This window comes from Hylobates moloch, unplaced genomic scaffold, assembly GCF_009828535.3.
Source record: "Hylobates moloch isolate HMO894 unplaced genomic scaffold, HMol_V3 SCAFFOLD_12, whole genome shotgun sequence".
In the NCBI taxonomy this organism is placed as follows: Eukaryota; Metazoa; Chordata; class Mammalia; order Primates; family Hylobatidae; genus Hylobates; species Hylobates moloch.
The window spans coordinates 39756523-39778979 of NW_026652287.1; the positions used below are offsets into that span (position 1 = coordinate 39756523).

General features: G+C 49.7%; 1 protein-coding gene across 1 annotated transcript in view; it reads right to left on the reverse strand.

Annotated features, from left to right (window-relative positions):
- Positions 1-2208: 2208 nt before the first annotated feature.
- The window catches only part of C3 (complement C3), a 42366-nt gene continuing 22117 nt past the window's right edge, over positions 2209-22457 (reverse strand). Inside the window, exons 20-41 of the mRNA XM_032169439.2 lie at positions 21682-21824; positions 21374-21586; positions 20607-20673; positions 20393-20479; positions 18438-18641; positions 17635-17710; positions 17142-17301; positions 14887-14985; positions 11183-11339; positions 10563-10726; positions 9370-9528; positions 9157-9216; positions 8941-9031; positions 8769-8820; positions 6520-6607; positions 6320-6409; positions 4542-4647; positions 3791-3880; positions 3508-3591; positions 2746-2829; positions 2526-2661; positions 2209-2397 (exon numbers count right to left, since the gene is read on the reverse strand). Of these exons, the coding sequence (XP_032025330.1) occupies positions 2256-2397; positions 2526-2661; positions 2746-2829; positions 3508-3591; positions 3791-3880; positions 4542-4647; positions 6320-6409; positions 6520-6607; positions 8769-8820; positions 8941-9031; positions 9157-9216; positions 9370-9528; positions 10563-10726; positions 11183-11339; positions 14887-14985; positions 17142-17301; positions 17635-17710; positions 18438-18641; positions 20393-20479; positions 20607-20673; positions 21374-21586; positions 21682-21824 (2552 nt within the window). The 3' untranslated portion in view covers positions 2209-2255. The remainder of the gene's footprint in view (positions 2398-2525; positions 2662-2745; positions 2830-3507; positions 3592-3790; positions 3881-4541; positions 4648-6319; positions 6410-6519; positions 6608-8768; positions 8821-8940; positions 9032-9156; positions 9217-9369; positions 9529-10562; positions 10727-11182; positions 11340-14886; positions 14986-17141; positions 17302-17634; positions 17711-18437; positions 18642-20392; positions 20480-20606; positions 20674-21373; positions 21587-21681; positions 21825-22457) is intronic.

Below are 22457 nucleotides of genomic sequence, written 5' to 3' on the forward strand. Positions count from 1 at the left end.
CTATTGTAAAACCTAAGATCAGTGCTCCAGATATTTTGCAGACCCTGAACTCAATGGATCAGCTGACACCACCCAGACCAGTAATCTGACCCCTCCAGTTCTGTGATCCCACCCAGGAACGGAAGACAGAAAACCTCACCTCGACCCCCTGTGATTCCAACTTCAACCTCACCAATCAACACTCCTCACTTCCCAAACCCCTACCACCCAAACTATATTATTATTATTATTATTATTATTATTATTATTATTATTATTATTTTGAGATGAAGTCTCACTCTGTCACCCAGGCTGGAGTGCAGTGGCGCGATCTCGGTTCACTGCAACCTCCGCCTCCCAGGTTCAAGCGATTCTCCTGCCTCAGCCTCTCAAGTAGCTGGGACTACAGGTGTGCATCACCACGCCTGGCTAATTTTTGTATTTTTAGTAGAGACAGGGTTTCATCATGTTGGCCAGGCTGGTCTCGAACTGCTGGCCTCAGGTGATCCACCTGCCTAGGCCTCCCAAAGTGTTGGGATTACAGGCATGAGCCACTGCATCTGGCCCACCAAACTATCTTTAAAACCGCTGATTCCCAAATGCTCGAGGAGACTGATTTGAGTAAAAATAAAACTCCGGTCTCCTGCACAGCTGGTTCTGCATGAATTACTCTTTCTCCACTGCAACCCCCCTGTCTGATAAATCGGTTCTGTCACCTAGCGGGCAAGGTGAACCCATTGGGCAGTTACAGTAAGAAGACAGGTAAATCTGCAGGTGAGAATGCAGGCAAGAACACAAGAAAATATCTAGAAAAGCATGCAGGTAAAGATGCAGGTGAGGACCCAGATGAAGATGCAGAGAAAATACACTCACCGGAGAGGATGTAGCTGGAAAAAGGTGAGAATATAGGTAAGAATGCTATTAAGGTAAAGATACAGGTAAGCTTAAGATAGAGATGTAGGTGTTGGGGCCAGGCGAGGATGCTAAAAAACAAAAACAAAAACAAAAAACCCTGGCGGGGCATGGTGGCTCACGCCTGTAATCCCAGCACTTCGGGAGGCCGAGGTGGGCAGATCACTTGAGGTCAGGAGTTCGAGACCGGTCTGGCTGACATGATGAAACCCCCGTCTGTAATAAAAATACAAAAATTAGCCAGGCATGGTGGCATGTGCCTGTAACCACAGCTACTCGGGAGGCTGAGGCAGGAGAATCGCTTGAACCCAGGAGGCGGGGTCACAGTGAGCTGAAATTGCGCCATTGCACTCCAGCCTGGGCGACAAGAGTGAAATTCCATCTCCAAAAAAAAAAAAAAAAAACCCACAAAAACAAAACAACAACAACAAAAACCCATGTATAGATTCAGCTGAGGGTGCAGAGGAGCGAGCCGGTAAAGATTCAGATGAAAATATTGGTAACACTGGGAGCGGGGAGAACAATTAGGGAAAAGACCTAATACATCCTGGACTTAATAACTAGGTAATGGGGGCTCGGTGTGATGGCTCACACCTGTAATCCCAGCAGTTTGGGAGGCCGAGGTGGGCGGATCACTTGAGATCAGGAGTTCAAGACCAACAGGAGTTCTGGCCAACGTGGTGAAACCCTGTCTCTACCAAAAATACAAAAATTAGCCAGGCAAGGTGGTGGGCGCCTGTAATCCCAGCGACTCAGGAGGCTAAGGCAGCAGAATCACTTGAACCCGGGAGATGGAGGTTACAGTGGGCCGAGATTGTGCCACTGCACTCCAGCCTGGGCGACAGAGCAAGACTCTGCCTCAAAACACACAAACACACAAACATACAAACAAACAAAAAACCTAGGTGATGGGTTGATAGGTGCAGGAAACCATCATGGCACACTTGACCTATGTAACAAAACTGCACATCCTGCACATGTACCCTGGAACTTAAAATAGTAATAATAATAAAAGAAAAAAAATTGGTAAGATTAACAGGTGAGGACGCCGGTAAGCGAAGAGGTGAGAACTCAGGTGAAGGGGCTGTGAGCTGCCTGTGAGTGTGCAGGTGAAATGGGAGGTGAGGCGCAGGTGCATGCTACGTGCAGGTGAGGCAGGTCCACGCTCCTTAGCTAAAGAAGTCAGCACACTCGCAGGTGAACGCCAGGAGAAAATGCAGTGGGAACAGGGGAGGTTTCAAGTAGGATGGAGCTGAGCTGCAGGTGAGGCGGCTGGGGATTTCAGCCTCTCGCTCTTGGCAAAGAACTCCAGACACGTGAAATATAACTGAAGCTTTATTGGGAGTGGGGGAATGGGGGTGTGGTCAATTGGGGCACCCAAAGACAACCATGCTCTCGGTGAAGGCGCCGAGGTCCTGGCATTGTTTCTGGTTCTCTTCGTCTTGGCATTCCTCCTCCTCGGGCCAGTGCTCCACCCAAGTGTCCTTCCCGATGATGTAGCTGAGGCTGCAAGGAGGAAGGGCGGGTCAGGAAGGGGCGTGGTGTGGGCGTGGTGCAGGGGCGTGGCAATGGTGTGGGCGTGGCATGGGCGGGGCGGTCGGGCGGTCGGGCACACACGCAGGAAAAGCACTCACTTGGGCTTCTCTCCCCAGAAATCGGAGGAGAGACCCCACATGAGGTAGTGTTTCCTCTCCTCCATCTTCAGGGCTTCTCTGCACTTGATGGGGCTGATGAATGTGCGCTGCTGTCCAACCTGCACCTCATCCGAGCCTGGAGTGAAGGGGAGAGGGAAGAAGGTGAGCCGTGGGGAGGAAGCCAGGGAAGAGCCACGGGAGGCAGCGTGCTGAGCCTGACCTGACTTGATGATCTGCTCAATGGCCATGATGTACTCGTCAAAGTTATTGGACAGCTGGGCCTTGACCAGTCGGGTCTTGTACACTGTGGGGGAGAAGCGGACAGTGTGGGTGGTGGGCTAGGTTGACCATGAGGGGCACCCTGGTTTGCAAGTGCACCCGGGCATGTGGCTCTCTCCCCCAAGGGAAAGTTGCAGAATCACAGCCAGTCACACTATGGCCCACCCCTCATTACACACACAACCACAGATGGTCCCATGTCACCATCCACATACAGTCGTGCTCATAGGCATGCACAGAGGTCACAGCCACCCACGGTGTATAGTAACATACTATTCATACTATGCAATGACAGCGACTCATATGCACAAAATACTGTAGCCTCATGGCCACAGGCATAACCACGCACACAACCATAGCCACCGAAAACTACGGTCATATATGTAACTCCAGGACCTCACACTCACTGTCATCCACAACCACAGCCTCACACAACCACAGCCACACACAATTACAACCTCACAGCCACCCACGCAATGATGCATACAACCACATCCACCTTTTCTCACATGAGCATACCCAGGCCACTCACAGTCATGGTTCCCCACACAATCATGGCCCCTCACAATACATGCTCACACACACACCACAGTCACCCACACCCACAGCCTGAAGCCACACCATGACAACCATACCTACCACCCACCACACAATTGGACACACATAGCTAAACATGTGTGAATCCCACCCATCACCCACTCACCATAGTCCACTCCTGGCTCACAGGCCTTGTCCAGCCGTTCTTCCAGGGTGACCTTGTCATCCAACTTTTGTATGAAGCAATTCTCTGCAGGGTGGGGGTAGAGACAGGGTCTAAGTCCCACTCCTTATCTGGGGCCTACTGCCCACGGGTGTGGCCAGCCCTGGGAGCCTACCCCTCTTGGTATCCCCTGGGTATGGCTTTGGGGGTCCGTGGCCATGGGATAGACGACCTGGGGAAGTGTGGCTTCCTCAGGGCCACCCGTTCCCGGCTCCAGGGAACTCACCCTCAGCACAGCGGCACAGTTCATCACGGCAGAGCTTGTTCAGCTTTCCACCCTCCTTCTCCGGATGGTAGAACCGGGTACAGCTTTCCGCTGCAGGCAGATGTGATGTGAAGATGAGAGGATAAGGGCCTCCCTCCAAAGACCATGCCTGGGAGGCCCAGATCCCCAGTTCTCAGTCTTCAGACCTGGAGATGCTAGGTCTTCAAACCCTCAGATCCCTTGGACCCCAAGAACGCCTCTACTTTCTGATCTTTGGGATTTTCAGACCGTTGGGTCTCTTAGACTTTCAATTCACAGAAGCCTGGGACCCCCAGACCCCAAATTCATAGATTCCTGGGACACTCAGACCTCTAACCCTCATATCCCTGGGATCCTTAGACCCTTATTTTCAGAACCCCCTGCAACTCACATATTCCCAGGACCCCGAAACCCCTGAACCCATCAGACCCCAACTCTCAGATCTCTAGAACCAACTCATAGATCCTTGGGACCCTCAAACCCCTGGGACCTTCAGATTACTAATCCTGAAATCCCTGGCCTGCTCAGACCATCATTCCCAGATCCCCTCAGAACCTCAGAACCTCAACTCATAGATCCTTGGGACCCTCAGACCCATGGGACCTTCATACTACTAATGCTCAAATCCCTGGACTCCTTAGACCTTCATTCTCAGATCTCCACAATTCATATATACCTGGGACTCTCAGGCCCCTGGAACCATCAGACCCCAGGCCCTAGGTTGGCTGCTCACCCAGGTTGTAATAGGCGTAGACCTTGACTGCACCAGGCTGAATAAGCTCTACATTAAAGTATTGGTGAACTTTGAAAGCTAGACAGTCATCCTCAGAGTGTGAGACCTGAGGGGGAAGGAGGAGCATGGTCAGTGGGGTGATGTGGGAGGGAGTCCAGCATTGTCTTGGGAGCTGAGGCAGTGGTGGAGAAATTGAAGGATCAAGGAGGAAGTGGCAAAGATGAATGAACAATTCAGCAAATCCATTTACTTTTCTTCCTAGGCTCACAGTGAGACTACCTTTCTCAGCTCCTCTTTCAATTAGGTGTGGCCAGGTGGCTGAACAGATTGCTATCTATGCCCATAAAAACAACCCATGCACAATCTTATTTTCATCTAGAATGAATGAATCCTGCAGAGAACTACAAAAGATCCTAAGGATTGCAGAGCCACAGGATGGAAGGTGCTTGGATCCCTGAGTGACTACATGGAGCAGAGGGACCCTTCCTTACCCCCCCATGCCAATTGGACTTTACATGAGTGAGAAATACAAGTCTGTTGTGTTAAGACCCCATATTCTTAGGGGTTTTGTTTTAGTAGCTATTGTTACTTAAGCTGACTAAAATGGGATTGAGGGGCCCTGTGGGTATCAGGAGTTAGCAGGGAGGATATGAGGATAGGAGAATGGGAAGAAATAGAGAAGGGAGAGGAGAAAGCCCAAATTATGGTAGAGATGAAAGAGTCAGAGAATGCCAGATGGAGAGAAAATAACAGAAGGGGGGCAGGTGTGGTGGCTCATGCTTGGAATCCCAGCCCTTTGGGAGGTTGAGGCAGGAAGATTGCTTGAGGCCAGTAGTTTGAGACCAACTTGAGCAACATATCAAGACCCCCATCTCTACAAAAAATGAAACAATCAGCTGGGTACTTACACAGAATATTTATGAAGAAACAAGAACAAAAATTCAACTGGGGCCAGGCACCAGGGGCTTATGCCTGTAATCTCAGCAGTTTAGGAGGCTGAGGTGGGAGGATCACTTGAGCTCAGGAGTTTAAGACCAGCCTGGGCAGTACAGTAGGACCCCATATCTACAAACTTTTTTTTTAAATTCACCGGGCGTGGTGGTATGCACCTGTAATCCCAGCTACTCAGGAAGCAGAGGTGGGAGGATCATGTAAGCCTGGGAGGTCAAGGCTGCAGTTAAAAAAAAAAAAAAAAAAGCTGGGTACAAAAGCATAATATTTATGAAAAAAAAAATTAGCTGGGTGCAGTGTCGCAGGCCTGCAGTCCCAGCTCCTCAGGTGGCTGAGGCAGGAGGATCTCTTGAGCCCAGGAATTTGACTTTGCAGTGAGCTAGTATCAAGACACTGCACTCCAGCCTGGGTGACAGAGCAAGACCCTGTCTCTTGAAAGAAAGAAAACAACAGAAGAGAGAAATAGATGTAAAGAAAGAAACAAAGCTCAGGATTGGGTTAGGGAACAAGGCAAGAACTTGCTCTCTACAAAGCACTTAAAAAAAACCCAAAAAAACAAAGGGGCTTTTTTTCAATGGTTGTTTAAGACTTTGATAAGAAGCTGGAGGAGGCAAATGGTCAGAAGATGAGATGTTTATAGAAGATGCTGGGTTGACCCCCTTATTTTACAGGCTCCTTCCCCTATCACTCAGCAGCACAGACCCTGTCTCCTCTAGCCCAGGGCTAGTCTGACTCAGAGACAAAAGCTGAAAGGAAAAGAAAAGACCAGCCAGATAGAGGTCAAGGTGCCCATGGAAGCCTCTCAGGGGAGGATGATGCAGCCTTACCTTGTCCAGGTAGATGATGAGGGTGTTCCTATCGGAGAAGGCTTTGTCCAGCTCATACTTGGAGATGTACCTGTCAACGCTGTTGGCCAGCTGGGGAAAGGTGGAGCCTGTGAAAAATCCCTCCTGGACCCCTCTCTCCCTGCAGCCTCTTCCAGAACCCAGGCTCCTTTCCACTTATCCCAGCTCCTGAGCCTTCATACCTGCTTGAGGTCATCTGTGTCTGGAACAAAGCCAGTCATCATGGATATGTCCAGTATAGACATAGTGGAATCCTGGTCTCCCCGGTACCTGGATAGTGCAGAAAGAAGGGCATTGGGTCCCAAGGAGGGGTCAGCCCCAAGGGTCTGTTCCTGGACAAGGAGGTCTGATCAGGCATTGAGACTTCTGATTCCCACATAGCAGCACAGGGGGCATTACATTTTTTAGGAAACATTTCCCCAAAGGAAATAAAAAGCAAGGTAATATAATGGTCAAGGTGATTAAGAGCTCAGACTCTGCACCCAACTGCATGGATTCAAATTCCAGCTCTAAATAACATTGGATGCATTATTTGACCCCCTCCATGCTTCAGTTCTAGAAAACAAAGGCAAGAATACAGGCAGCCCTCACTTTGCATGATTCAGTTAAATAACACTAGTAGCCCAGTGACATGGTTCACTTTCAGAACCTTGGTATATTGATCATGAGTAGTTGTATAAACTTTGTTGCTAACTCTTCAGTCTAGAAATCACTACATAAATAAAAGATAAGCATCATAATTGAGGGCCAATTACTGTCACTCCTTTCAAAGTCCATCAGTGATTGGTCACTGAGCTTCTGCTCTTCAATTTATGCACAGACAGCAAAGTGTGTAGTTGTGTTGCCTCCCTGTCTCCAGGTGGCTAACTCCAATAAGATTTTACAACAATGTATCACCAAAAGAGGGAACTGACCAACAAAGATAAAAATGCGGCAAAGAAATGAAAAGTGATAATGCCAGAAGTGAACTTCAAAGAGAGCATAAATGGAATTATCGAAGAATAGCAGAATACGGGGATGCTGACCCTGCTGCCATTTGAGAGATAGGTGGCGTAGAGGAACTCAGGGAAAGCAAATGTATTAGCATAAATAAGGAAGGTCATGGGGACAAAAAGGATGAAGATGTCCCAGAGGAAGGGACGTTATAGAATACAAAGTCACTTTAAAGGAACTCTTGGAGGAATTTTGTGACATGGAAAGCTCAAAGGATAAAACATTGGAAGCTGATCCAAACTTAGAAAGGAGCAAGACAATGTACTAAGGCATAGAAAAGATGTTTACTCCATGTTGTAAATTATACAAAGAGAAGAAGGCAAGCATTTTTTGAACTAAAGTACTCTCCGTAAGTGTCATACAAAGGGAAAAAAACAAACAAACAAAAATACGCCTTCCATCTCAATGTTCTAATGTTTTAAATTACAGTGTAGTCAAATACTCATCTTACTATGAATTTCATTTCCCTGTATCTTTATTTTATTTTATTCTATGTTTTTTTTTTTTTTTTTGAGATGGAGTCTCGCTCTTTCGCCCAGGCTGGAGTGCAGTGGTGCAATCTCAGCTCACTGCAAGCTCCGCCTCCTGGGTTCATGCCATTCTCCTGCCTCAGCCTCCCGAGTAGCTGGGACTACAGGCGCCCACCAACATGCCCGGCTAATTTTTTTGTATTTTTAGTAGAGACGGTGTTTTACCGTGTTAGCCAGGATGGTCTTGATCTCCTGACCTCGTGATCTGCCCGCCACGGCCTCCCAAAGTGCTGGGATTACAGGCACAAGCCACCGCGCCCGGCCATTTCCCTGTATCTTTATAACTGGCAGTATGATAATTTTAAATGTTGTAATAGAAACATTTAGGCTGGGCATAGTGGCTCATGCCTGTAATCCCAAAACTTTGGCAGCCCAAGGCAGAGGAATGCTCAAGGCTAGGTGTTCGAGACCAGCCTGGGCAACACAGTGAAGCCCTGCCTCTAGAAAGAATAAAAAATAAAAATTAGCCAGGTGTCATGGCACACGCCTGTAGTCCCAGCTACTTGAGTGGCTGAGGCAGGAGGATCGCTTGAGCCAGGCAGTTTGAGGTTACAGTGAGCTATGATTGTGCCACTGCACTCCAGCCTGGCTGACAGAGCAAGACCCTATCTCTCTAAAAAGAAAAAAAGAAAACTTTAAAGGTCGTGGAATGATTGTCTACTTTTCTCCATTGATTGCTAAGATGTTTGACAGTCTCAACTTACATAGTCATTTCTGTGGTCTCACATTAACATGCAAAGCAAGGACTGTCTGTGTTCTCTACTTCTAGGACACATGGTGGATACTTAGAACAGCACCAGATACACAGTGTACTTGGAAAGTATTGAATATCATGGATGTTATTTGCAAGAATTCTTGCTAGAGATAGAGGGGTGGCCAAGATGAACCCCAGTGACCTAGCTTCTTACCTGGTACAGATCTCAAGGATCATAGTGTTCTTGGCATCCTGAGGCCTCTTTTCTAGAAACACAGAAGAGAGAAAGATGGGAGAAGGTATACCTGTGTGTTGATTCAGGAGCGGGGAAGACATTAGAAGAGGGGTAGGAGGAAGGTGACAGATAAGGCCTTGATTCCTTTTACCTGTTTCTGGTGCTGGTTTTATGGTGACCTTGAGGTCGAATTTATTACAGGTGAGTTGACCTTTGGCCTTAGCATGGTACATTGTCACCACCTGGTAAGATGGGAGAGGAGACACAATGTCAGCCCACAGGACTAGGACTGCTGAGGACAAGAGGAGATGGGCCCTCTGGGGGCAGAGGGGCATGGGCCAGGCAGGTGTGGGTTTCTGTTCCTTACCGACAAGGTGCCTTGGCCTTTTCCTTCAGCTGTGACTGTGAAACCCTCATTTTCCTTGGTCTGCAGAGTGAAAAGAGAGAAGACAGCATGTTGGGAATTAAACCTTATGCTGCCTGTGATGGTCACCTGGCCCTCCCTCTTGCTTCTCAGTAAACCCTGGCTAGTGTAGGGGGAGACAGGGAGAGCGAGGAGGGCTTTCCTGGGTGACTGTACCTCTTCTGATCGCAGGAGGCTGGCAGATTCCCAGTAGATACGGTGGGTGATCTTGGAGCTGCGGCTGGGCAGTTGGAGGGACACATCCAGGTTCAGTTCCTTGTGGTCAGGGACGTCCTTTTGGTATTGAGCCAAGGCTTGGAACACCATGAAGGTGGCCTAGAACCCACAAGAGAGAAAGATGGTGATCTGGGAGCCTGGGAAAGTGGCTAGAATCCAGTGGGAGATAAAGAGGTTCAAATCAGAACTGGGACATCAAAGTGTGGCCTAGAACCTACTAGAGAGTGCAGGGGTAATAACTGGAGGACACTGGACTCTGAGGACATGTTCAGAACTCTCCAAGGGACAGAAACTTACACCAGGACTTGGAGATGCTGAGAACATGTCTAGAATCTGTCAGAAAGTCCAAACGTAAGACTGAAGGTCTAGCGACCCTGAGGATGTGGTCTAGACCCATCAAGAGGATAGAGTCTCAGACCAGAGCTTGGAGACACAGAATATGTCTAGGACCCACTCATGAAAAACAGAATAAAACTGTAGCCAGAGGATACTGAGCATATAATCCACAACCCAAGAGTGACACTGCAACACTGAGAACGTGATTGACAGACCACCAGAAAGAAAGGAGGTCAACTGGAGCCTGAAGTTGCCGAAGCCTGAAGTTACTGAAACCATGGCCTAGAAGAGGGTTTGCATAATGCCCCAGGGTAACTGGGAACATAGTATAGAGCCCGCCAGTGGGGCAATGTGACATTGGGAGCCTGGTAGAACTGGGAACATGGTCTAGAACCCACCAGCAAGACAGGGTAAGATTGTGAGATAGAACTGGGAACCTGGTCTAGAGCCCACCAGTGAGACAGAGTAAGACTGTGAGCCTAGTGGAACCGGAAACCTGGTCTAGAACCCACCAGGTGGAGAGAGAGGCTTAGAGCTGAACCTGGGCCCTGAGAACATGATCTAGACACCTGGGGCAAGAAGAAGGCTCAACACACAGCTTGGAGTATCCAGATTGTATTCTAGAATCTATAGATGGGTTTGCAACTAAGAAAAACTGATTTTCAACTCCACTCCAATCACACTGGCTCGTGGGAAAGAAGAACTGCCTCGCTGGGCCTCAGTGTCTTCTCTAGGAGGCCAGTGGGAAGCCACCGGAGACAGGGATGCATGTGCCTAGGGGCTGTGGGCCCACTTGCCTGGGTAGAGCCATAGCCACCACCGTAGTATCTCTGTTCATTGAGCCAACGCACGACGGGAGGCACAAAGTCAAAGTCTTTTAGCTGCAGTAGGGCCAAGAGGGCATAGGATGTGGCCTCCACGTTGTAGAGCTGCTGACCAGGATCCTCCCAGCGGTTCTTATCTGCAAAGAAGATACCCCATCCCCAGTGCTCACTGCTCTGTCCAGTCTGGGGATGGCTCAGCGAAAGCTCAGAAAGAGATGCGTGCTAGACTTCCTGGTGTTCGGGTGTCCTGGCTAATATTCGACGCTCTCAATTATTTGGCTCCTACCTTACCTCTCGTTTCATCAACTCTCACTTCTCCCTTTGAAATGAATGCTTAATATGCATTTGTTGAATAAATGACGCAACAAACTTTCTTGTGTGGTTTACAATGAGGACCTGCTAAACCTTAGAGCCATGCATCCCAGCTCAGCTCAGGGTTATGCATCCCAGCTTGATACCTTAGGACTATCCATCCCAGCTTGGCTTAGGGTCATCCATCCCAGCTCAGCTAAAGGCCATGCATCCCAGCTCAGTACCTCCTGCCCTAAACTTCAGCCATGCATCTCCCTTCACCCCTCCAGGCCAACCCTCACCTTTGGCTGTGGTCAGAAATTTGTTGAGAAGAGGCCCCTCCAGCCTGCCCATCTGGGCCAGGGCATAGCCAGCGATGGCCACAGTGTAGGATCTCTGTAGGTTCATGTAGTTGGCTTTAAGGAAGTCTCCTGCTTTAGCGATGCTGCCTGGCAGGCTCTATGAGAAAGAGGATCAGATTCCCTGGTCATGTGGGCATTGCTGTCACATTAGTAAGGATCATACGAGCAGCACTTCCTGAGCATCAGGGATTTCTGTCCTTGGGATATGTCTGTCTTAGATTTGTCCATTTTTGAGAATTTCCCAGATATTTTAGCCACCATGAGCTGCCTTGTTGCTGCATATCTATTATGTATCTGGAGAAATCCATGTACCCCATGGTGTGCTGGTAAACATTTAACAACCAGCTCTCCAGTGGGAGGGTTGAGGGATCCTTGGTTTATAATGATTTACAATTTCTGTGGTATAAATACACCCACCAGGGCCAATTTCACGGTGTCAATGTGACATCACTGAACAAAGTGTTGGTGAGACATTCTCCAAATTGTTACTCATAAACTAGTATGGGCCAGATTCAGTACACCACTGTGAACACCTCATCCAGTCATCATCATCATCATCATCATCATCTTCATCATCATAGCTCACACTTACTTTGTGTCATTCAGATAGCCACACATTTAATCTCATAAAACCTGATGAGCATACTGAGCCCTGAGAGATGCAGTAATTTTGCAAAGACCACCTAGGAGGTAAGTGGCAGAGTTAGGATCCAAACACAGCCTTCTGGGGATGGAGGAAGACGTGATTTGTACTGTTTTCTCATTTCCATGATGTAAATACTTCCATCACTGATTTCAACCTACCAATATGGCGTCATTGAATGTAGAGTTGGGAAGAGCTTTGCAGTAGCACAGTATCATATAGTATTTTCACTATACAGATCCAATAGACATAAGTAACCCCAAGAGTATAGATTATGGGAGTAAGGCATTGAGGAAGTGATGAGTTTGAGTGTTTCTAACCTTTGTGTTTAATATAATTTATTTAACTGTAAGTTTTATAACTTAGTTTTTTTGTTTGGTTGGTTGGTTGGGTTTGTTTTTTGAGACGGAGTCTCGCTCTGGCCCAGGCTGGAGTGCATGGCGCAATCTTGGCTCACTGTAACCTCCACCTCCAGGGTTCAAGCGATTCTTGTGCCTTAGCCTCCTGCGTAGCTGGGATTACAGGCGCCCCCTCCACCATGCCCAGCTAATTTTTGTATTTTTAGTAGAGACGGGGTTTTGCCATGTTGGCCAGGCTGGTTTTGAACTCCTGACCTCAGGTGATCTGCCGGCCTTGGCCTCCCAAAGTGCTGGGGTTACAGGCTCACTGCACCTGGCCTAATACTTAGATTTTAATAATAATTGTATTTAATGACCAGCTTGAAAAATTCCCGGAAATTTAACACTGGGCTCTACCAAGCTGGTTATAGTACACTTTTTTTTTTTTTTTTTTTTGAGATGGAGTCTTGCTGTGTTGCCCAGGCTGGAGTGCAGTGGTGCAATCTCAGCTCACTGCAACCTCCACCTCCCCGGTTCAAGCGATTCTCCTGCCTCAGCCTCTTGAGTAGTTGGGATTACAGCACACTCTTGACCCCAGGAGTCTGGTTTCACAGCCTGTGCTATACTCTGCTACAGTGTTGCTATGTTGTAGCAGAAAAAAATCTTTTTTATTCCTGCCCACTTGCCTCTCTGACATCCACTCCTTTTGTAAGAATTCCTTCTCCCTTCCATTCACGTGGCCACGGTGGAAACAGCCATGTCTGCCCACTGAGACCTACTTCCTGTCCTTAGCTGATTGGTCCAGATGTAGTCATCTGACCCAGGCTGAGCCAATCGGAGTCCTTCCCTGGGAATATGGAGGCCCTAACCTTGATCTGATATTTTCTCTAAGGAAGGCAGCCATATTCTGCCTGAACTGAATTATTGGCCAAGAACGGAATGAAGATCATGGGAGAGAGGAGCAAATCATCCTGGCAGAGTCCCTGAGGCTGCCTTCATCTCTGTATTTGATGCCTTTGGTGCCTGAACATAAATTCCCCATCAATTTTTGTATAATCTGGGTCACGTGTGTGTTATATCTGGGACAACTCAGAGGCCTAAAAATACAGAGATCGTTATTTATTATCCCCATTTTACAGATGTACATCCTGAGTGAGGCTCAAGGGTGGAAGTGCCCGTGAGCCAGGATTTGAAGTCAGACTTGTCTGACCCCACAGTCCCCCACCTACCTACCTACCTTCCTTCCTTCCTTCCTTCCTTCCTTCCTTCCTTCCTTCCTTCCTTCCTTCTTCCTTCCTTCCTTCCTTCCTTCCTTCCTTCCTTCCTTCCTTCCTTTTCTTTCTTTCTTTCTCTCTCTCTCTCTCTCTTTCTTTCTCTTTCTCTCTCTCTCTCCCCCCCCCCCCCTCTCTTTTTCTCTGTCTCTCAGCCTTGGTCCCTCTTGGGTGTTAGAGGCAACAGCCCTGTGTTCGTTTTTCTCTTCACTGGCCCCTCCCCTCCATCTCTTTTCCTAAGCGGGGAGAAGGCACTAGCTGGGGATGGAATCCTGGGCTTCCCATTTAGAAGGCTAAACATTTAAACAACCCACTCAAAACCCCACGATCAGCTAGGCGCAGTGACTCACGCCTGTAATCCGAGCACTTTGGGAGGCTAAGGTGGGTGGATCACTTGAGGTCAGGAGTTCAAGACCAGCCTGGCCAACATGACGAACCCCTGTCTCTACTAAAAATACAAAAATTAGGCTGGGTGCAGTGGTTCATGCCTGTAATCCCAGCACTTTGGGAGGCCACGCCGGGCAGATCACCTGAGGTCAGGAGTTGGAGACCAGCCTGGCCAATATGGTGAAACCTCATGTCTACTAAAAAGACAAAAATTAGTCGGGTGTGGTGGTGGGTGCCTGTAATCTCAGCTGCTCTGGAGGCTGAAGCAGTAGAGTCCCTTGAACCTGGGAGGCGAAGGGTGCAGTGAGCTGAGATCATGCCACTGCATTGCAGCCTGGGTGACAGAGTGAGACTCCATCACAAAAAACAAACGAACAAACAAACCACCACAATAAAGCAGACAAAGGCATTCCAGACTCTCAGCGGCCCATCTTTCCAAACTTCTCTGCTTCAGAATCAAAACCAGAGGAAAGAGACAGTGATGAGCCAACAGTTTTCACCATTTCCTGTTTGGAGACACGGATCCCTTTGAAAATCACCTGAAAGATCCTCGGGACTAAGGAAATAGTCGTAGCTCTGTATCCCAAGTTTTCTTTAAGGAAGCGGCAAGGATGCAACTGTACTGATCATGTGGCAATGATGTAGAAAGCACTTTTGGAAATGGGCTGAAAACCCTCTGAAAATTGTAAGGCAGGCAGAAAGAATCCCCACCTTTGATCTCTTTGTGCCTCGGTTTTCTCATCTGCAAACTGGGGATAATAAGAGTAACTTACCTTTCAGGCTGCTAAAAAGATTATGAGACTTAACATGTGAATCTATTAGAGGGGGGTCTGTATTAGATGAGTGAAGTGCTCAATACATGTTAGGTATTATCATGACTGCAGTGATGTCTGTTATTGCACTGGGAGAGCTGCAAATTCCCCGAAGGCAACCTCTCACTCTCCAAGGTGGCTGTGCTCTGCATCGGGTAAGGTAGGGTAGGGTGGGAAGATGGAGGGCACTTACGTTGACCTGCTCCTCGCAAATATCTTTAGCCTCCTGCAGCGAGATGAGAACAAAGGCTGTGAGGGCCATGTCTTTCTCATTGGTGTTCCGGAAGCCACCCTGGGATGGAGAGCAGAAAGCAAGGATGGGGTCACCGGTGTGTCCACACATGCCAGTCATCCCCCCTGCAGATTCAGAATCAGGGGGTCTGGGCAGGGCTGAGTCTCTTCTAGGTGTCACCCTGCTGCCCCAGGAAGGTCAAACTTCTTAGTATTAATTCATGCAATAATTTATTCCTTCTGCAAATGTCAATGAAGGGCCTCTGTGCTGGTACAATGGGTACAATGGTTTGATCCATTGTAAAACCAGACACGGGCTCTAGCCCTCACAGAGTTTTGTCTAGTAGGGAAGATGGATATGGTCCACCCAGCTCCTCAAGAGATATATACTTTTTTTTTTTTTTTGAGACAGTTTTGCTCTTGTTGCCCAGGCTGGAGTGCAATGGCATGATCTCGGCTCCCTGCAACCTCTGCCTCCTCGGTTCAAGCAATTCTCCTGCCTCAGCCTCCGAAGTAGCTGGGATTACAGGCATGTATCACCACACCCAGCTATTTTTTTTGTATTTAGTAGAGATGGGGTTTCCCATGTTGGTCAGGCTGGTCTCGAACTCCTGACCTTGGGTGATCCACCTGCCTCTGCCTCCCACAGTGCTGGGATTACAGGCATGAGCCACTGCACCCAGCCAAGAGAGATATATACTTATAAGTGGATGAGTTCTGTGCAAGGGAAGAGGACATAGCAGCAAGAATGAACTGTGGGAGTGTGACCCAGTTGGGGAGGTCGGAAAAAGTGTCCCTGAGGGAGTCAACTCTCACAGAGGGCAGGGATTAGCATACTAGGTGGCAGAAACAGCATGTGCAAAGGCCCTGTAGAATAATAGAGCAAGGCTCCTATCAATGGATGGAGCCTGGAAAGAAAAGAAAGGCTGGAAGTCTGGAAGCCCGAAAGGTGAGACTGAGGCAGTGACTCTCCATCTCAAGCACACATTAGCATCACCTGGAGGAATGGGGGCACTTTTAAAAACTCAGATTCCTAGGCCAGGTGTGGTGGCTCATGCCTGTAATCCCAGCACTTTGGGAGGCCAAGGTGGGAGGATCACCTGAGGTCAGGAGTTCGAGACTAGCCTGGCCAACATGGTGAACCCCCGTCTCTACTAAAAATACAAAAATTAGCTGGGCATGGTGGAGCGGGCGCCTGTAATCCCAGCTACTCAGGAGGCTGAGGCAGGAGAATTGCTTGAACCTGGGAGGTGGAGTTTGCAGTGAGCCAAGATCGGGCCATTGCACTCCAGCCTGGGTGACAAGAGAAAAACTCCATCTCAAACACACACACACACCCCTCAGATTTCTGGGTCTTGCCCCTAGAATTCTGATTCAGTGAGTCTGGGGTCCGGTCTCAGAATATGTCTTGTTTTTGAGACAGGGTCTCGCTCTGTTACCAGCCTGGAGTGCAGTGGCATGATCATGGCTCACTGCAGCCTCGACCTCCTGGGCTCAAGCCATCCATCTGCCTCGGCCTCCCAAAGCGCTGGGATTACAGGCATGGGCCGTCGAGCCCAGCCACAGAATGCACAGTTTTAGTAAGTCATGGGTGCTGCTGCTGCTGCTAGTCTGAGGATTACACTTCGAGAACCAGTGCTCGAAGGAGTTTTGTGTTTAAGAGCCATAGGGGGAGCCACGGGATTTTCTAAGAACTGATCCAGCTGGATTTGAAAAAATCACCCCAGCTGCTATGTGGTGAGTGTCTGAGAGCCAATAAAAGTGGGAGGCCACCAGGATGGTGACCAGGAGGTGGCTTCTACAAGGTCTCCAAATAAGGAGGGGCGGGGAGAGTGTTGCTTGGACCAGGGGCTGGCCATGAGGATGGAGAGAAGGGGGTGATTCCTGTAACATCATGGGAGAATGCAGGTGTTGATGGATTGACTGTAAGAAAGGGATTCCCAGGCAGGATCCCTGCACTTGGTTTAATGAAATTCTTAATAATTTCTGAGCGAGGGGCTGTGCATCTTCATTTTGCACTGGGCTTCGCAGGTCTCTGGTTTTGCAATGCTGGAGTGACGCCTCTGGCTCATTTGTCTCCCTGCCCCCATCCCCCAGCCCAATCTTTGTAAAGGGAATTGGGCAGTCAGCACAGGGAGGTGGGCCTCTCTCTCATGTTCATCCTGTGAGACTCAGGAGCCCTTCTCTTCCATTTTGCCCTAAATCCCAGCCTCTTACAATCATTTCTTGGTGTATCACGGGCGCATCCTCCTGGAAGACCCCGTCGGGCTTCTGCTTCTCCAGGATCAGCCATTTAACAGCCCCGCAGAGGACTTGGGAGTCGATGGCAATGAGGTTGACAGCCAGAGAGAAGACCTTGACCACGTAGGCGGTCAGCCTGGAGTGGGCACAGAGCATGAGCCAATCGGCTCTGAGATCCAGAGACTGCCATGTCAACCAGCCAATGAGCGGGGGGTGGGGGAGGGACCAGGGCCTGGCCCAGTTTGCCTGGTTTGCCTTCCCAGGACCCAGGACCCAGCTGTTGCATGCGGTCCGTGCTTAAGGATGCTTAATGACCGCTGGCCACTCAGCCAGTGCTTGCCTGGACTCTGCAAGTCCAGGGCTGTTTGGGCAAGGCTGGCCTAGGGGACCACCCTTGGCCAGGGTCCGGGCCCTGCTGGGGGTTGAGGGTGGGGATTATGCATGGCCTGAGCTGGCTGTTGGGACTCACCAGGTGCTGGGTGCCCGATTCAGGAAGGCCGCATAGGCAGAGCTGGGTTGTCTGAAAGCCAGCTGCTGGGTGTACCCTGCAGGGAAGAGAGAGGAACCCCCAAAAGAGCCCAGGCTGAGCAGAGGGGGCAAGCCAGAAAGGGCAGGGGCGGGGTGCAGAGAGGGGACAGGGCCTCAGAGTGGCGGAGGGGTTCTGGGAGGAGGGGACCTTAAAGAGGGAAGGACTCAAAGAGGGTGGGGGATCAGAACGAGGAGGTGGAAGAGTTCTCAGAGTACAAGGGATTCAGACAGGGGAAGGATCTTTAGGGTGGGGAGCTTTCAGGGAGGGGAGGGCTCTCAGAGAGGGGGTGGAGTCTCAGGGAAGAGGCATGGCCTGGGGAGGACGTGGGGCCTCAGATGAGAGTGGCTGGGAGAGGAGGTGGGGCCTCACAGGAGGGTGTGGCCTTGAGAAGATGTGGGGACTCAGGGGATGGGCGTGGCCTTGAAAAGAGGCAGGGTCTCATGATTCTGGCCTGGGAGGAGGCAGGGCCTCAGAGGGCGTGGCCTTGAAAAGAGGTGGGGGCCCTCAGGGGATAGGCGTGGCCTTGAGAAGAGGCGGGGTCTCATGAAGAGCCTGGCCTGGGAGTAGTCAGGGCCTCAGAGGGCGTAGCCTTGAGAAGAGGTGGAGCCTCAAATGAGGGGAGTGGCTAGGAGAGGAGGTGGAGCCTCGGGGGAGGGCGTGGTCTTGCGATGAGGTGGGGTCTTAGGGGAGGGGGGCGCTCGGAAAGGGGTCCCTGGGGTCTCCAAGAGGGGCACGGAGCCCACCCTTCTTGATGAGCTCCAAGGCCCCCTGCCGCTTCTCTAGGCCGAACTTCTCCCACTGTTCCGTTTCATCCAGGTAATGCACAGCGATGACCGTGGGCGTCATGCCGATCATGTTCTGTTCCCCGCAGCCCGAGGGGGTCACAATGAGGTGCTTCAGCCGTTCCGCGTCGATGGCATCCTCTGTCATCTGGGCCACTGGGGTCCCTGCAGCAGGTGGGAAGAGAACGTTGCTCAAGCCGGGTGGGTGACCCACCTTGGGGTGGGGTGAAAAGGGTTCCAGCCTCCCAACCAGCCAGGGCCAAGGGGTTAGGGCCAGGCGAGGGCTGGGAGGATGTGACTGCGGGGAGGGGAGGCTGCGTGGCTGAGTGGCTGTTCGGGGGTCTGCACTGTTAGGAGTGGGACGTGCTTCACAGAGGCACCCTGGTCCTTGGGTCTCGTTTCACCAGTAGTAAAATAATTCCAGTAACAATATTCAGGAATACTTATAGCGCACTTAATGTTACTTCCCAGACTGTTCTAAGAGAACACCATGGAGTATCTCATTTAATCGTCACACCAGGCTGGGCGAGGTGGCTGAAGCCTGTAATCTCAGCACCTTGGGAGGCCGGGGTAGGTGGATCACCTGAGCTCAGGAGGTCGAGACCAGCCTGACCAATATGGTGAAACACGGTCTCTACTAAAAACACAAAAATTAGCTGGGCATGGTGGCAGGTGCCTGTAGTCCCAGCTACTCGGGAGGCTGAGGCACGAGAATCACTTGAACCCGAGAGGCAGGGGTTGCAGTGAGCCGAGATCGCGCCACTGCACTCTAGCCTGGCGACAGAGTGAGACTCCGCCTCAAAAAAAAAAAAAAAAAAAAAAATCGTCACACCAACCCTTGGAGGTAGATACTATTATTCTTCCCCTACCAAAGGTGAAAAAACCAAGGCTCTTGCCCCAAAGCCTTATAGCTTACAGGTTGCAAGGCCCTTTCTTTCTCCACTCTTCCCTCCTGGGGCAAGAAATGAGCTCCAGAATTTCTGCTCTTGTACTATGTTGCTTGTCTTTTTGTTTGTTTGTTTTTGTTTGAGACGGAGTCTTGCTGTGCCGCCCAGGCTGGAGTGCAGTGGCGGTGATCTCGGCTCACTGCAACCTACGCCTCCTATGTTCAATCGATTATCCTGCTTCAGCCTCCCGAGTAGCTGGGATTACAGGCATGTGCCACCATGCCCGGCTAATTTTTGTACTTTTAGTAGAGACAGGATTTCACCATGTTGGCCAGGCTGGTCTCAAACTCCTACCTCAGGTGGTCTGCCTGCCTCGGCCTCCCAAAGTGCTGGGATTACAGGTTATTGCTTCTCATTTAAGCTGAATTCCCATCTAAGAAGCACAGAAGTTCTAGAAAAAATTAAAATAAATAAACTGATGTATCAGCGAAAGCTCTTTGCTGAACTAAATGCTATCTGGAGGCTTCTATAAAACCAATCATAGCAAATAATATCTGTATGGCTAAAAAAATTTTTAGGCCGGGCACGATGGCTCACGCCTGTAATCCCAGCACTTTGGGAGGCTGAGGCGGGTGGACCACGAGGTCAGGAGATCGAGACCATGCTGGACAACATCGTGAAGCCCTGTCTCTACTAAAAATACAAAAAAAATTAGCCAGGCGTGGTGGCGGGCGCCTGTAGTCCCAGCTACTCCGGAGGCTGACGCAGGAGAATGGCGTGATCCCGGGAGGCGGAGCTTGCAGTGAGCTGAGATCGCACCACTGCACTCCAGCCTGGGCGACAGAGTCAGACTCTGTCTCAAAAAAAAAAAAAAAAAAAAATTTAAAAGAGGGAAAACAGATCACAGATGGGCTGTTCTAGCTGAAGGGGAATAGAAAGGTGCGGGATAAACACCTCCAGAATGAGATGGCATTTGGCTCCCTCCATGCCTTCCTGGGACCTATGGGGTCGGGGTCAAGGGTATCTCACCTTGCAGGAGAATTCTGGTCTCAGACTCGGTGTCCGGGACTTGGTCACTGAGGTCTGCAGGTGGGACGTCCTCTTTCTGCACTCCTTCTGCAGGGTGAGTGAGAGGCACCGATGGCTCTAGCTCCCTCCCGCCCTATCCTACCTCACTAAGCCCAGGTCATTTCCCCCCCTCACCCCACCAGCCCCTCAGCCCCTCCCCCTGCAGCTGACTCACTATGGCCCAGGCGTTCTGGATCCAGGGTGCGAACAGCCACAGTTTTGTTCATTCTGATTCCTTCCGGCTACGCAGTGTTGGAGGTGGGGGGAGTCGTTGGATGAATAAAAGAACAGACCGACACACAGATGGTCAGCAGGGCACTGTCCTTAGAATTACCCTAGCATTGCCGGGCGCGGTGGCTCACACCTGTAATCCTACCACTTTGGGAGGCCGAGGTGGGTGGATCACGAGATCAGGAGATCGAGACCATCCTGGCTAACACAGTGAAACCCTGTCTCTACTAAAAATACAAAAAAATTAGCCGGGCGTGGTGGTGGGCGCCTGTAGTCCCAGCTACTTGGGAGGCTGAGGCAGGAGAATGGTGTGAACCCAGGAGGCGGAGATTGCAGTGAGCTGAGATCGCGCCACTGCACTCCAGCCTGGGCAACAGAGTGAGACTCTGTCTCAAAAAAAAAAAAAAAAAAAAAAAAAAAAAAAAAAAAAAAAAAATAAATAAATATTTTTAAATTGAGTATAAAAAAATTATTGATTGGTGATGGTTGATGAGCTTTTTGGCACCCCCTAAAATTCTATGCCTGGGGTCATCTCACTCACTTTACCCCAATCCTGGCTCTGCTTCTGAAATTCTAGGACTTCCAAATTTCCTAAGCTGGACACTATGATTCTTAGTGTCTCAGAGCCTGGATCTCCAACCTGAGTCAATAGTATGAAGACCAGGAGCCCTCTCTGAAGGACAAGGGTTTGTGGGTGCCCCAAGCACTCACCACGACCTTCAGGGACTTCCTGACACCATCACTGATGAAATAATGGTAGACGGCAGCCTTGACTTCCACTTCCTGCAGGCCGGTCTTTAGGGGCACGATGACATAAGGAATGGACAGCGAAGACTTGGGGGGGATGGTTACGGTCTGCTGGTGACGCCTCTTGGCGGTGGCCAGGCTGCAGAAGGCTGGATTGTGGAGTAGTTCCACCCTCACCTGCCAGGGAGAGAAAGTATCAGGGCAAGTGTGTGTGCAACAGGCTACGTACCCCCTTGCAGCCTCCAAGAAGCCTCTGCCACCCCAGGACCCACCTTGAGCTCTTCGTTCTGCCGGTAATTGTAGAGAACGGCTCGGATTTCCACCTGCTCGTTTCGAACAACAGAGTAGGGTAGCCGCAGGTCAATGAAGAAGTCCTGCATTACTGTGACCTCGAAGGGGTCTGCCACACAGATCCCTGCCCGGGCAGAGACAGAACACGGAGTGTCAAGGTCGGGGAGTGGACAAGGCCAGGCTCCTGGGTCTCAGCTCTTAGTCCGCACCGCAGGAGCTCTCCCTAACTCAGCCTGTCTTTGCTGAAGCCCGTGAACTAAATGCTGTCAATAGTAACAAATGACAGATGATGAAGGTGGTGGCTGGGAGTTACCAACATTATTTGTTTTCTTCTTCTTCTTCTTCTTCTTCTTCTTCTTCTTCTTCTTCTTCTTCTTCTTCTTCTTCTTCTTCTTCTTCTTCTTCTTCTTCTTCTTCTTCTTCCTCTTCCTCTTTCTTCTTCTTCTTCTTCTTCTTCTTCTTCTTCTTCTTCTTCTTCTTCTTCTTCTTCTTCTTCTTCTTCTTCTTCTCCTTCTTCCTCTTCCTCTTTCTTCTTCTTCTTCTTCTTCTTCTTCTTATTATTATTATTATTATTATTATTATTATTATTTGAGACAGAGCAAGACTCTGTCACCAGGATTTCTTCTTCTTCTTCTTCTTCTTCTTCTTCTTCTTCCTCTTCCTCTTCCTCTTCCTCTTCCTCTTCTTCTTCCTCTTCCTCTTCCTCTTCCTCTTCTTCTTCTTCTTCTTCTTCTTCTTCTTCTTCTTCTTCTTCTTC